The sequence below is a fragment of the Haemaphysalis longicornis genome, unplaced genomic scaffold (genome assembly GCF_048455015.1).
Source record: "Haemaphysalis longicornis isolate Haplotype H1 unplaced genomic scaffold, Haemaphysalis longicornis Haplotype H1 scaffold_9, whole genome shotgun sequence".
Lineage (NCBI taxonomy): Eukaryota > Metazoa > Arthropoda > Arachnida > Ixodida > Ixodidae > Haemaphysalis > Haemaphysalis longicornis.
In genome coordinates, this window is record NW_027526460.1 from 169444529 (window position 1) to 169458435 (window position 13907).

The 13907-nt window shown below is 51.5% G+C and overlaps 1 protein-coding gene across 3 annotated transcripts in view; it reads left to right on the forward strand.

Moving 5' to 3' along the window:
• LOC144152516 (uncharacterized) overlaps positions 1 to 13907 on the forward strand; it is a 143771-nt gene that overhangs the window by 49260 nt on the left and 80604 nt on the right. For all 3 annotated transcript variants that reach the window (XR_013319182.1, XM_077683808.1, XM_077683809.1), the window contains exon 4: positions 4000 to 4360. Coding sequence is in view for 2 of the 3 variants with exons in the window: in XM_077683808.1 (XP_077539934.1) it covers positions 4000 to 4360 (361 nt within the window). In the remaining variant the exon portion in view is untranslated. The remainder of the gene's footprint in view (positions 1 to 3999; positions 4361 to 13907) is intronic.

Sequence of the window (13907 nt, forward strand, 5' to 3'; positions counted from 1 at the left end):
GTGCAAATCCTGCTACATTTCCTCTAAATTTGGCGATCCTGCGCCCAAGGGTGTACGCTGACTTTCAGAAACGAAACTAAATACTTGAGGTTCACCATTGAAAGCAACATTGCGGTGCACCTGTTTTCAGGACGCAATCCGAGCCAAGCCAAGGCAAACTGGCCCTTGTTGCGATAACGGCGATGATACGTTTTGCGGCTGGCGCCTCGTAGGCATTGTGAAATCTCCTCCCCTACCCGAGACTGTTAATTCCATGCCGTGCGCTTCGCACTTATTGGGCTCGCGAGATTGGCTGCCACCGTCGCGACCGTCTGCCTCGCGGTCTTCGGGCCTCAATATGCGTCGTTATGAGCGTGCCGTAATCGTGAAGCTCGGCAACAACGTCAGGCGACATGAAATTGCCGTACTTGCTCGCTAACGCACCCCGACAGCGTACGCGTCGACGGGATGCTTGCGGAGTTGTGCTGGAAGAAAAGTGGGCAAGAGATGAGGATGCAGGAGTTGTAGTTAGAGTGGAATCTGGATGACACGATTCTGGGTGATATGAATTTCGGGATGATACGAATTTCTGATAAGTCCCAGCGAAATTGCACTGTTTGAAATGGGAAAAATTTCGGCTCTTACGAACGGACCTGCGGTGCCCGGCGGATAAGAACGAGTCGGCGAGGCGCCCGACTGCCGAGCAAGCAAGCTACGGCCACGTATGGGCTCTCTGCCCTCTTTGTTGCTCTTTCTCCAGGAACGGCCAAGCTCTTTTCTGCTCGCGAAAACGCGCCGCACACTCCACAGGCACGCTGACGCCGCTGCGAAACCACCCGCATTCTGTGCGGGGCGCGGCCGGCCGCGGCAACATGGCGGCGGTTTCGGTCGCGAAGTGGTGCGGGACGCTCAAGAGACCGCTTCTAACCGCCCTTCAAAATGCCGCTCAAAGCACATGCGAAGTTTCTTATGCGGTACATGAGCGAATAATGTGAGCAAAAACGGTGCTATAAAACATCATCCGCACCACTAATGAAAGCACCCATGAAATATCTGTCGGGGTGCTAAGCTTAAACAACTACGGCGGAGCCAGCTGGCTGTCTTGAGCACTTCGTAACTGCCGCCATGAGGCGCACGCCTTCCCATTGGCGCAAGTCGTCGGGCTCCTCCCACTGCCACGCGCGTCGCGCGTAATTTCTGACTGCGGGTGCCGAATTGCCAACGCGGGCGTAAAAATATCGCACGCACAACGCCGACACGCATGAATCGCGTGCAAAAACGCTCCCGGAGTGAGTGAGCTTGAGCACCGCGAGTGGGCTACCTTGTCATTAACAGAGGCGTTTTTGGTTGCTTGCGACAAACCTGTCGTGAAGGGGCGAGATTCAGCCAGGTGCTGCATGTTGGTTGCCAGAAATGGCTGCCCGCTGCCTTTGTAAACAATAGCGCTGCTATCGGTGGCTTGTCGTTTTATACCCTTACGGTGGCAGCGCTGACGCTGCTAAATAGTGCTGCAGGTGCAACACGGAGAGGGGCGTGATGTTCAATGATGCAGTCAAAGCCGTGGAGCTACTGATGTTATTGGTCAGTGCACCCACAATAGCCTTCAAATAATGCTCGACGTTGTGACGATCAATTTTTAGTTTGTTCATAGTAAATCTATTGTGTAAAAATGAGAGCTTGTTTTTTTTTTTTAATTTTTGTTGTGCAGGCCGCTGCACAAAGTTCAATGCAGACATTCTTCAGGAGACTGATTAAAATGGGCACAAAATATCCATGTTCTAAGGTTCTTTTAATTTTTTATTATCTTTGAAGGGCGTGCTTTTAGCAATTTATCATGAATGCAATACGTGTCTTAAAATTGCTTTTATCAACACCTGCTCCGAAAGCTGGTTTTGCTGCGCCGAAACGCATTTTTGCCTGCTCCAAAAGCTGCTCCAAAGCGGCCTAAGATGGTAGCATCACTGTAATATTCTGTGAGTTTTTAAAGTTTTCCCATCGAAAACCATTGCGAAGTCTTGTAGAAAAAATACTTATGTGTTTGTATATTAGGTGACAAACTACTTGTGCAAGTTGATGAAAAAAAGAGCAATTTTCGAAACGCAGATCTCTGGAACAACTTTACTGGGTGCCGGGACTGGGAACATGGCTGCCGGACGAAGCAGTCGCTCGTGGTTCAGGCAGACAGCTCTTCGCCGATTTCTACCGTGGTTTTGGTTATCTGGAGTGGCTGGGTTTACATTTAGTCGTTCGATCTGTTGCGGGAAGTAGCGCCACTTGAAAGATGGAAGTTCATGAAAAGCAACGTGGTGCCCGCGAATTTGCCGTGTGTCAGCCTTGAGTGTGAGGCACGGTGCTTGCTCGAAGGGAAATATCGGACTCATTGTGGTGTTATAAAATGCTGAGTTATTGCTGCCTTTGGCAGAGAGCTTGCGAGCGGTGGGAATGGGACGATCAGCTTTGCAGAAGTGGCGGTGGGCGGGACGGGCGCTATTATTTGACGCTTTTAATAATGGTCATATATCTTAAGTGAAATTTAATGCCAAAAGGGAGGTGGCTAAACATACCAACGTTACTCAAATTACGATTGTAGTGAACGTGCACCTTGGGGATTATGGGAGGGCTGCTGGGGTGCGACGACTATCACCTAGCTTTGCGCAATTTTTACCGTGAATCTACGCTTGTGTGTAAAGCCGAGTGTGGAATTACAAAAATAACAATTTCGGCATGCACATGATAATAAAAATGCCTTTCGATTGCTTAGTTTTTCAATTTGATATTCTCAACGGTGCTCCATGCTATCTATGCATAGAGCCTAAGAATTTAGAAATGGTGTGCAAAAATGTAGTGCAGTTCGTACTTTGTGATACTCTGCTAAAAGAAACTTTATTGAAAGGCTGTTTCAGTGTTATGTACGTTCAAAACCGATTAAAAAGTGCACTTTTCCCCCAGAGTTGCCAAAAATTTGATTTTTTAGGCTCCTAAGGTGAGAAAATGTCGTTCTTTTCTGCTCCAAACTCGAGATTTTGCTGCTCCAAAAACTGCTCCCAAATCGGATTGAGCTGTCTCACCCCTGTAAGAGCCGAAATTTTTCCCATTGCAAGCAATGCAATTTCGCCGGGACTTATCAGAAATTTGTATCGTCCAGAACTTCGTATCACCTAGAATCGTATCATCCTACAGCTGTGCATACTGTTGTGTTTTTGACCAGAAACATTTAGTGCACGGTTGGCTGTTTACAAATTGCCCTTTGCACAAGAAAGTTGTTTGCTGAAAATAGGTGCTGTACAAAATAGAACTGCATGTTTAGATAAAAAGCAGACGAGATTCGAGGAGGTTTGTGGAATATCAGAATCGGAAAAAGATTTTATTTGTTCATTGATATTGTATACATGAGTGACCATACAATATGCCTGAGTGAATAGGCCTGCCATTTTCTGCCAACTACGGTGGGACGGATATGTAAGAGCCCCGGCGCTGGTAGTTGTTATTAATAAGAAAGTTTTTGCTCTTAAAAAAGCAAAATAAAATGAAAAATGGTTTACTTTTGAAGAAGTTATTTCAGTCTGAACCTGTGAGATTCATCTAGATTGGCCGGTGGTCTGGCCAGTGTATGCCGTAGGAGTCGGTGTTCCCACCAAAAGAGTGGCCATCGCAAGCATTTTGCAGTTTGTGTCAGCATCGAAAATAAATTACTTTGCCGTGTGAGGGGAGTTCCAACTCGCAATGTCATTTGTGTTGTCGTGCTCGCTCTGCTGCTGGCACTTCATGGATGGCCTGCCCATCTCGCAAGTTTGTTTATTGAGCGTTCCCGCTTAGTGTGACATTTAGTTCGACGAGAGGCGTACTTTTGAATGCTTTTTCCTAGCACAACGTGTAGGCAAAGGCAGTCTTGCGAGTCCTCAGTGAAAACGAATCTGAATGATGCGCAATCTAATTCGTGGTACTTTCCGCAAGCCTCTGAGTGGCACTCGGAACCATGTCTGTCGCAGCACCTGCCAGTCTCCCCGCTGCTCTGTGCAGGGTGTTCCGGGCGGATGGCGGCATGCTGGCGGTGCTGCTGCCCCCGGCCGTGGTGCGGTTTGTGGGGCGGGCCCGCCTGCACGTACTGCACGGGGCCCTGGATGTGGAGGGCCACGTGCTGGTGGCCGGCAGTCGGCCCAGCGACGGCCAGCTGCCGCTGCTGCAGGCGGGGGGCTCGGCCCTGTGCGGGGGGCCGGCCCACCTGCAAGCCGTGCCCCTGGGGGAGGCTGCCGCCCTGCTGGTCGGGGGGCCGGGGGGCACCCTGCGGCGCCACCTGTCCCGCCTGGGCCTCGACCACGCCTGGCGCCAGCTGGGGCCCCTGGCCGGCCGCCGGGGGGCCGCCGTGCTGCTGCTGCACAGGGCAAGTAGAGGCTGAGCATCGCACTTCCTCTCGGGTTGGAGCTCTTTGCTCACCCGCCACAAACAGCAGGCCCACCTCATGACTAGCCGGTGATCTCTGCAGCGGTTCTAGACACGCTATCTGTACAGTGTTTCGTTATACTGGACGCGAAAACGCCACGTGTATAGTCAGCACACTGAAGGAAGCACATGTACAACCTGCACAGTATGCAGCACAGTGTTGAAGCCACCTTTTTGTCCATTTCGGAAATTGATGGTGTTAGTCTTGAAGTCACGGGTGGGATGGAAACCCGTCTGGTCGGGATGCGTTTGGAAGAACAAAGACCAGGACGCCGACCGCAAGTTATTTCGAGTTTAAAGAAATTAACGTTTCAGCTTCCACATGGAAGGCTTGGTCACAACAAAATCTTGAAGGGAAATAGTCGCCTTAAGTACATTTCGCAACGCTGCGCAGGCAGCTTGCGTAGATTGGCAGCAGGTTTCCGGAGTTGCGATTCAGCGTGTGTTCCGTCGTCTGTATGTGAGGTGACTCCAGTAACAGGGGCGTAAGGTAGCATTCCTTTCTTTTGTGAGGACGCGTGCAGCAGACCAGTTGATTGTGTGCGATGTGGTATCGCAGGGCTCGGCAAGGGTGCTCGTCGACACGTGGCTCTTGTTCACATCGTTGCGATGTTGCTGCAGGCGCTTCGCAAAGTTTCCTGACTCACCAATATACACGTACTGGCAAAATGCATAAGGAATGATGTAAACAACTCCTGGATACCTCTCTCTCTGCAGTTTGTACTTCACGTTCACAAGTTCATGCCTTAGTTTGCAAGACGGCACATGTGCAGTGCATGTTGTATGAGCGGAGCATGCGTGACAGAGCGTCGCTGATGCCGGGCGCGTAGGAAATTGCCGCGCATATTAGAGAAGCACATTAGGATAAAGTACAGTTAAACCTCGATGTAACGAAGTCGGTAAAATTCGTAATTTACTTCGTTACATTGAAATTTCGCTACATTAAAATTCACGGTTATAATGAAGTGTTCATCCCGTGAAGCGTTTCCTGCAAAAGAAAACGTGGCGCGCATATATGGCCGGCGCACTGTTTCTGTTTCTATCAAAGCTTAATCGTCTGCGTGGGCATCAGCGTGAACCGGATGGTGCGTTTGCTCCCCACAAAAACGCGCCCCATAAGCCACAGGTGTGCTGACGCAGCCGCGGAAACTACCCACACGACGCAGGTAGCTCCAGCGACCGCTTCTAACCGCTCGCTGAAACACAACTCGAGGGGCAAACGAAAGGGCCATGCGAGAAAAAAAGCCAATAACGTGGGCGAAATTGTCACTTTAAGGAGGTAGGCTACCCTTGAAGGCTAAGTTTTTTGTTTCTTGAGATATCTGAATGAAATTCATGGTATTGTTACGCATCAACACTAGAAAAAGTGCAAAGTTTCATCGAGCTACAGAGGTTAGTTCTCAAGTTATGAGGGTATACCGCGGTGGTTTGTATCGGCTTCTCATCCCAGTCCTGGAGAAATAGCCAAGCGTGCTGCGACTATGAAATTCATTATGGTTATTCCTGAATATGTACCTCAGGGCAAGACAGAGCCCTTTTTCTAAATTTTTCGCCGGAAAAATTTTAGCACAGCACTAAAATTAGTGTTGCTGATCAAACATGCGAACGTGATTTTGTTTTGATTTTTTACAAAATCAAGAGACAAAAATTTTCAGAAAACGGGCTTGTCTTGCCCTCGGAAATTTATTAAGGAACAGAATAAAAAAAATGGGATGCAAATCTGACAAGCACTTCTTGAGATATCACTGAGATAAGCAGTCACAAAAGGGAAAAAGTTAATTTTGAGAAAACGGCCTTCAAAGTTTGTGTACTCTTTTTCACTTCTAAAAGGACCCCGCAGCATAGCTAGAGGGGTCTTGGCGCACTGTCTTCCTCCTCTGTTGCTTTTCCATCTTCTCCTGCTTTCTTTTGCTGGCCTTGTTCATGCGCAGGGCGTCTTTTTCAGCAGCTCGCTGGCGGGCTAGATGGCCTGGTGTGACGAGCCCCACAGACGCAGATATTTCTCGAGTAGCCCGTAGCAGCCCGCATTGTACCTCAGCATGGCTTCATGTAGTGCTGTCTCGACAGCAATCAATGAAACATGCTGCTCCATGGGCATCAGGGACCACAGGACTATTTGCATTTGCACTAAGCGAAACTTCCCACCTTCGCCTGTAACGATGGCAGGCACAGGGTGGGGCTCCGTGGCTTGGAACTTCCTCTGGGTCGCCGGCATAGCACCAAGTTCGTTTTGAACAGCAGCACGTTGTCTATTTGCTGCCTCAACCTCCTCGCGTGTCGGAAAATGTGTCTCCAAGTGAACTGTATGCGACACGTTCCCACTTGTTGAGGTTGATGCGAGACCGGAGACGGAGGCCGCGGTCGCCGAGGTCGATGTGCTCGAGACGCCGGACACACTCGCAGCATCGAAGTCTTGCACAGACAGGGCAGGAGATACGTCGTGGGAAGCGCGGACACCATCATTAGCGATGCTCTGCGCCACCTTCTTTTTGGCCATGCAAACGAGCTTCATGGAACGCTTCCACGCACCGAACGCGTGTAACGTCCTGAACTTCACTCCGCGCATCGTGTCCGATCACGTACACGATCTAGCAGGCTACTGCGAACTATTGAAGTACGTCAGCGATCGCAAGCACGGCAAAAAGCTAAGTAGAATGAGCGGACAAGTGAACGAAAAGGTGGTAAACAGTGAGGCAGAACAACAAAGGAGCGGCGAAAAGCAGACGATGGCGCAGGGAATCTGGTGGATGCGAGCGGCACAGGCCGCCGGCTGGGAAGAAGCGCGCATCATCACGCGCAGCAGCCAATAGCATTCGCGCGTCAGCTCGCTTGCCCGAGCAGCGCACGCACGGTCCAGTCATAGCTTCGCACACGGGGCGCGGGAAACTCGAAAACACTGCAAGTCCCCCAATCAGAAGCGTATCGCCTCGGCCACCAGCAGTAATGGCTGAAAAAAAAAAAAAAAAGCGCAAGAATCCACAAACTAAACAAGATAAAAATGGCGGCTCTTCGGAAAGCGGCATGGCGGCTGCGTTCGCAGGAATTTTGGGTCCGTTTCGCGTTTGCTCGTCCCTCGGGAGATGCCGCGGCTGGTTATATATTCATTTTTTGACATTTTTACGATGAATTAGGAGCTGATAATTTCAGAAAAGCTAGTTTATGACATATACAACCCAAATACATGGTTTTCCAAAAATCGCTTATTTCGCGATTTTTCGGTTTTCAAAGGCCGCATCCCCCCTTAAACAAAGGTGACACTAGGCACAAGTTTATTTCCAGTTTCGGTTTTGCACCAGAGAGTCAGAAGTGCTACCACATGCTTTCGAAATGCCCCTTCGGCGCACGTTTGGAGCAAAAATCCCTTAAAATGACCATTTGGAGCAGCATGGAGCAGAAGTTTTGATTGATTGATTGTAGGGTTTTACGCGCCGACGCAACACAAACGATGAGGTGCGCTGTAGTGGAGGGCTCCGGATTAATTTTGACCACCTGGGGATCTTTAACGTGAGCCGAAATCTCGTACACACGGGCGTTTTTGCTTTTCGCCTCCATCAAAAAAGCGGCCGCCGCGGCCGGGAATCGAACCCGCGACCTCGTGCTCAGCAGCGCAACGCCTTAGCCACTGAGCCACCGCGGCGGGTAGCAGAAGTTTTGTCTTGGAGCAGTTTGGAGCAGCATGGAGCAGCACTTCCATCACTGCACATACAGTCATGAACAAATAAAACAAATTGACACGAGCGCCCTCGCAAGGGCCAAACACAGTCCTCGCTGGCAGGGCCTCACCCGCCAGGGGAACAGCGCTAGCCGAGACACCACTCCGGACCTATCGTGGCTAACCTGGCAGTGCAAAGACGTGGACCTGGGCTCGGACCACAACGTCATCAGACTAACGATCAAGGGACCAAGGAATCGGGCAACCCTAGGTACAGCCAGAGTGGCCGACTGGGACCAAATGCGCAAGCAGACGCACCTGGAGAACGAAGAGTCGTCCGAGGAATTGGAGGACGACAGCAACCAAACCTACGCAGAATGGGTGCGGGCGCAGAAAAGCGCGATTGACATGTTCACCCAAGAGATCGTGACGACAGCGCAAACCCCTTTCGTGGACGCCCGACTCGCACACATGTGGGCAGCGCGCCACTCGCCAACGTGGAGGTGGAAGCGCCAACGTCACAACAAGAAGCTTGTGAAACGAATCGCGGTCCTGAACCAGGAGATCGCGGAGTACGCTAGCAAGCTCTGCTGCGAAAACTGGCTGAGCATGTGCGACGGATTGCAGGGCAAGACCTGGTGCCTGCTGCGGCACCCGATCGACCCGCCGAGCAGCAAGACTGCGAGCAACCGTAACCTGACCAAGGTCCTCAACGCTTACGACGGGGACGGACAGCAACTGCTGAAAGACCTGGAGAAGACCTGCCTCAAGATAGAAAAGGGTCAGTACCCGAAGAGTACAGCGGCCCCGAAAGCCATATTCTTGACGAGTCATTCATGATCACGGAGCTCCTCTCAGCCATAGACAAGAGCAATAAGAAGAGCGCGCCGGGAACGGACGGTATTACGTACAAGCTGCTCGAGAACATGAGCAACGCGGCAGCGCAGGGGCTCCTGGGCCACATCAACAAGGCCTGGGAGAGCTCGCGATGGCCTGCCGAATGGAAAGAGGCCGAGGTGCGCTTCATACCGAAGCCCGGAAAGCAACTGACAATAGAGAACATGCGCCCAATCTCGCTCACGTCCTGCGTGGGCAAGGTCGTGGAGCGCATGGTTCTCAGAAGACTTCAAGGGTACTGAAATGAATAAAAATAGCATGGCCTGGCAGAGTGGACCTTTGGCATTATGTCCATATAATTCATCTTTTAGCTTGATCTAACCCCCGTAAGAAATGCCTCAATAAATTCATCTCAAATCACTGTATTTCTTCAACAAATTTTGCTATGTTAAAACCATTTACATATTTGAAATCAGCATAAAAAACTGCTCAATTCTGCCAATTTTCATCAAGCTGGCACTAAAAATAAAAAAAATTGTCCAAAGACCCACCTCCCCCCTTAAGACATGAAAATTTCGCCCACATTATCCTCGTTTTTTCTCGCGTGCCCCTCGAGTTGCGTTTCAGCGAGCGGTTAGAAGCGGTCACTGGAGCTGCCCGCATCGCGCGGGTGGCCTCCGCGGCTGGGTCAGCGCACCTGTGGCTTGCGGCGGGGCGCGTTTTGCGTTTTTGAGGGGAGAAATCGCTCCGTGCGATTCACGCTGATGCCCACGTAGACGATTAAGCTCCGACAGAAACAGAAACAGTGCGCCAGCCGTGTATGCACGCCACACAGTTTAGGGGCTTACTCAGACTCCGTGGCTGGCTACATCTGGGGCATTGTGCGGCCCGTGTCGCCGTTCGTGTTTTATTGAGACCCCATTTCGGCGCTTGCGTCTTCCAAAATCTACCTCTACAACCTAAATTTCGTGCCTAGTTCTTCAAGAAACTTCGTTACATGGAAATTACGGCAAACGGGACTTCGTTACACAGAGGGTGAAAATACATGGTGTGCATACACTTCAAGTTACAAAATATTCCGTGGTTCGTTACATCGAGGGTTTCGTTACATTGAAGTTCGTTACATCGAGGTTTAACTGTGTTTACTTGTTTATTTATTTGCCCACAAACAGCATGATGCCTTCAGTGTGGTGCACAGAAGAAACAGGAAAGGAGGGGAAAGGGAGATGTGTACAATAGAGAAAGAAGAGCATAAGAAATGAAAATAATAACATCAATGGAACGAACATCACCTGACTGACTCGCACATGGTTTTACAACACAAAAGAACACACAGGCTTTCGGAGCACTGACAAGTGGACAAGTTGGTATGGAGACGTAGTGACTGGAAGCGCAGAAAAACACAGGACGAGGTACTGTGCAAGCGCTCACCCTGTGTAGTTCCTCTCTCTGTCCTGCATTTTTCTGCGCTTTCAGTCACTATGACACAGGCTTTAGACACATTTTTAACAGCCCAGACAAAAGTGCTGTAACAGTCAAAGATACTCAGATCAGGTGCTTCAAGTGAGTTGTAAAGGAGTTGCGTTCCCTGGATAGGACTTTTATGATTGACGGCAGGATAAAATAGCGGCGAGGAACAGCATCGTGTGGGGACATGAAAATTGATAGCACTTAGCAAATCAGGAGTCAACAGCGCCATGAATGAACTTGTGAAGAAAGCACATATCGAGGAGTGTTGTTCTGTCACTCAGTGTGCTTAATGTAGTGTGGTCAAGTATTCTCTTGTGCGTGTAATAGTGAGGAACAGAGTTCCACACAACTCTATCCAGGAACGCACAGTAGCCGGAAAGAGGGACAAATAGCAGCAGGTAGGATGGGTGAACTCTTTCGTGACACGTGTTGAGAGTCCAAGGGACTCTCAGTACTCACGGCCTGTTCTTTCAGCGTGCTGTTTAGAACTCTGTGATGAATCAGTGTGCACACCCAAGTCCCGTACTGTTGACACGTGAGTAGTGGAACCCCTGTGCAGCTTATACTAAAACTGAATCAGCACCTGTCGATGATGGTATGGATCGGTTGCTGAACACCATGCTGAGACGGTGTTAATGTCATGCTGTCCAAAAGAGCACACGGCAATCCTATCTATAGGCCTTAATGTCATCAGCAAAGAGGAGCATTTCAGAGTGTTGCATGTGCTCAGCTGATTCATTGATAAAAATCAAGAACAACAGGGGGCCAAGATTGCTTCCCTGAGGCACTCCAGAATTTGACCGAAATTCGCCAGAGAAGCAACCCGAAACTCGTACAATGTTTGTATGGTGAGACAAATTACTTTCAAAGAGCGTCAAGTGAATGAATGAAAAGTCTTTATTGTGGAATGGCTCTTTGGCCTAATAGGGGGGGAAGAAGGGTGTCGGAGAAGAGACAGAAACAAAGAAAGAAGAGAAAGAAGTGCGTACACACATGCGTGTACATGGTATACATTTGCAATCACATGCGGCGATCGATGCCTGCCTCGTGAGCGAACGCCCAGAGGGAGAGCAGGGTGTCGCGGCTGTTGTTGTTGGGGGTGGTCCATTGATGCAGAGTGCTGATGTGCGGTGGCAGGTACTGGGCACGGAGGTCCCGGTAGCCAGGGCACTCCCACAGCATGTGGGTCACTGTTGGGCACACTTCCATGGTGCATGTGGAGCAGCTCACTATGGGGCCCTGTTCGTGCTCGCCGTCGTCGCTGTCGTCGTCGGCAGCCCCGGGCCTGCATCGGGGGTGGGCCCGCCATTTGGCGAGCACGTCTGCTGTTAGTGCAGCCCCCGCGCGTGTCTTGTGGATGAGGACCTGAGCCCCCCCGTGGCAGTCCTCGGGGCAGTGGGTGGTGGTTGGTGGGGATGTGCTGCCAAAGGGCGCGCCTTCGCTCCCTCTTGGCTGCCAGAATTTTGGCTCTTGGGTCGGGGTCGTCTGGTGCGGGCGTAGTCTGGGTCACCAGGGCGGAGCAGTCGTCCATTAGCTCGCTCGCCAACGCCTGTGCGGCTCCATCGCCAATGCCACCGGCGTGACCTGGTACCCAGTCCACCCTCACCTCCACTCCATATTGCTGGTACAGCACTGTGCTTGCCATTTTGATCCTGTGAGCAAGCGTGCCAGTCCTGGGGGTGCGGCCAAGGATTTTTATGGCCTCTCTACTGTCTGTGTAGATCACCACAATCTCCCCTGTCTGCCCAGTCCTCGACGGGCCTCCCCACAAACCCCGTCCACTGCACACAGGATGGCGGACAGTGAAATCTGGTCTGGGCTGGGTCGGTGCTCATGCACGTGGATTTGTCTGCATGTGCCGATTGGGGAGATCGCAGCTAGCCTGGCTCTGCGCGTGATGGGGTCCCAGGTGGCTGCCGTGAACACAGAGTTCCGGGTTCTGTCAGTACAGGCAGCTGCTGCTCTACGTTCCGCTTCATGATCCTGCTGATGGCACTTTTTGGAGAGTGGTTTGGGAAGCTTGAGGAGCGCATCGAGCCAAGGCTCCAGCAGGCGTGGCAGTTTGGGTGCATCGGGGGGTAGTTCTTTTGTGAGGGTGAGGAGTCCTCTACCCGCAGTTGTATTTTGCCGTCGTAGTTCATGGCCTTCATTGTGTGCCTCGATAAAGGCTTTGAGGGGAGGGAGGCCGGAGTACCTGTAGAGTTCTTCAGTCCTCGTGTGACGCAGCAGGCCAGTTATTGTGGGAGACATTCGAGATGGAGGACCTCCAGTTGTGCGTAGTGGGTTTGGTTCAATGTGAAGCAAGCTGCTCCGTAGCATGCCTTAGAGGTGAGGGTTGCCAGGCATAATGTCCTGATGGTGCGTGTGCCGGCACCGCCAAAGTGGTTGCCTATGCGGCGGATCAGGTGGAGGTGTCGGCGCCACGTTGGCTTAAGCTGACGCATCCATTCCTTTGGTCCACCAACCTCACTGAGGGGAACCCCAAGGATCCTCACCCACCGCTCCGCTGGTCGGGTGATGGTCTTGCCGGCCAGTGTAAGGCTTATCTTCGCTCGCTCAGAGTCGTAGCCACCTACCAGGAGGAGGTTAGTCTTTTCCGGTGACGGCTGCATGCCAGTGGAAGGGAGGTAGTTGTCGATGGTGTCCAAGGCTTGCTGCATGATTCCCTGTACATCTGCTGTGTTCAAGTTCGTGCCCTTGGGGTCCACCCACAGCGTGATGTCATCTGCGTAGAATGTCAAGCCCAGGTGCGGAATTTTCCGTAGCTCTACAGCCAGTCCTCGCATCACGATGTTAAAGAGGACTGGAGACAAGATGGCACCCTGCGGCACACCTCTGGAATTTGAGAATGTCCTTGGGTGGCCCGGTCCAGATTTCACCTCAAACGTTCGGGCCACCAGGAATGATCGCACAAAGTTCATGATTCGTGTGCCAACTCCAGCCCCATCGAGAGCCTTCAGTATCGCTGTGTGCGCCACCGTGTCAAAGGCTTTCTGCAAGTCTACTGCCAGGAGGATGCCAGGAACCTTAAGGCGACCCCGACGGCCCCCTCCCACCAACTGGCGCAGTAGCAGAAGGCTGTCTTGAGTGCACAGCCCTGGTCGGAAGCCAGTCTGGGCTGGATCGAAAAAAGCTGGGTTCTCCTCTTCGAGGTGGTATGTGAGCCGAGTCAGCACCATGCGCTCGAGGAGCTTGCATAGCGTTGACGTTAAAGCTATAGGTCGGAGATTCTTGATGCTGTTGGGTTTTTTCCCTGACTTTGGGATGGGGTAGATAATAGAATGTTTCCATTCTGCTGGGATGCTCCCAGTTTGCCAAATCTCGTTCAGCTCGTCCAGCAGCAGGAGCTTCTCTGGTTCATCAAGGTTGAGGAGCATTCGCCAAGTGATACCATCCCCACCTGGAGCACTGCGCACGTTGGCAGCATCCAGGGCCAGGGTCAGCTCTTGCAGAGTGAATGGTGCCTCAGCTCCCAGGTCACTGGCTGGTTTACTTGGTTCATAGGTGCGTGGGTCTGCTGGGATGGCCG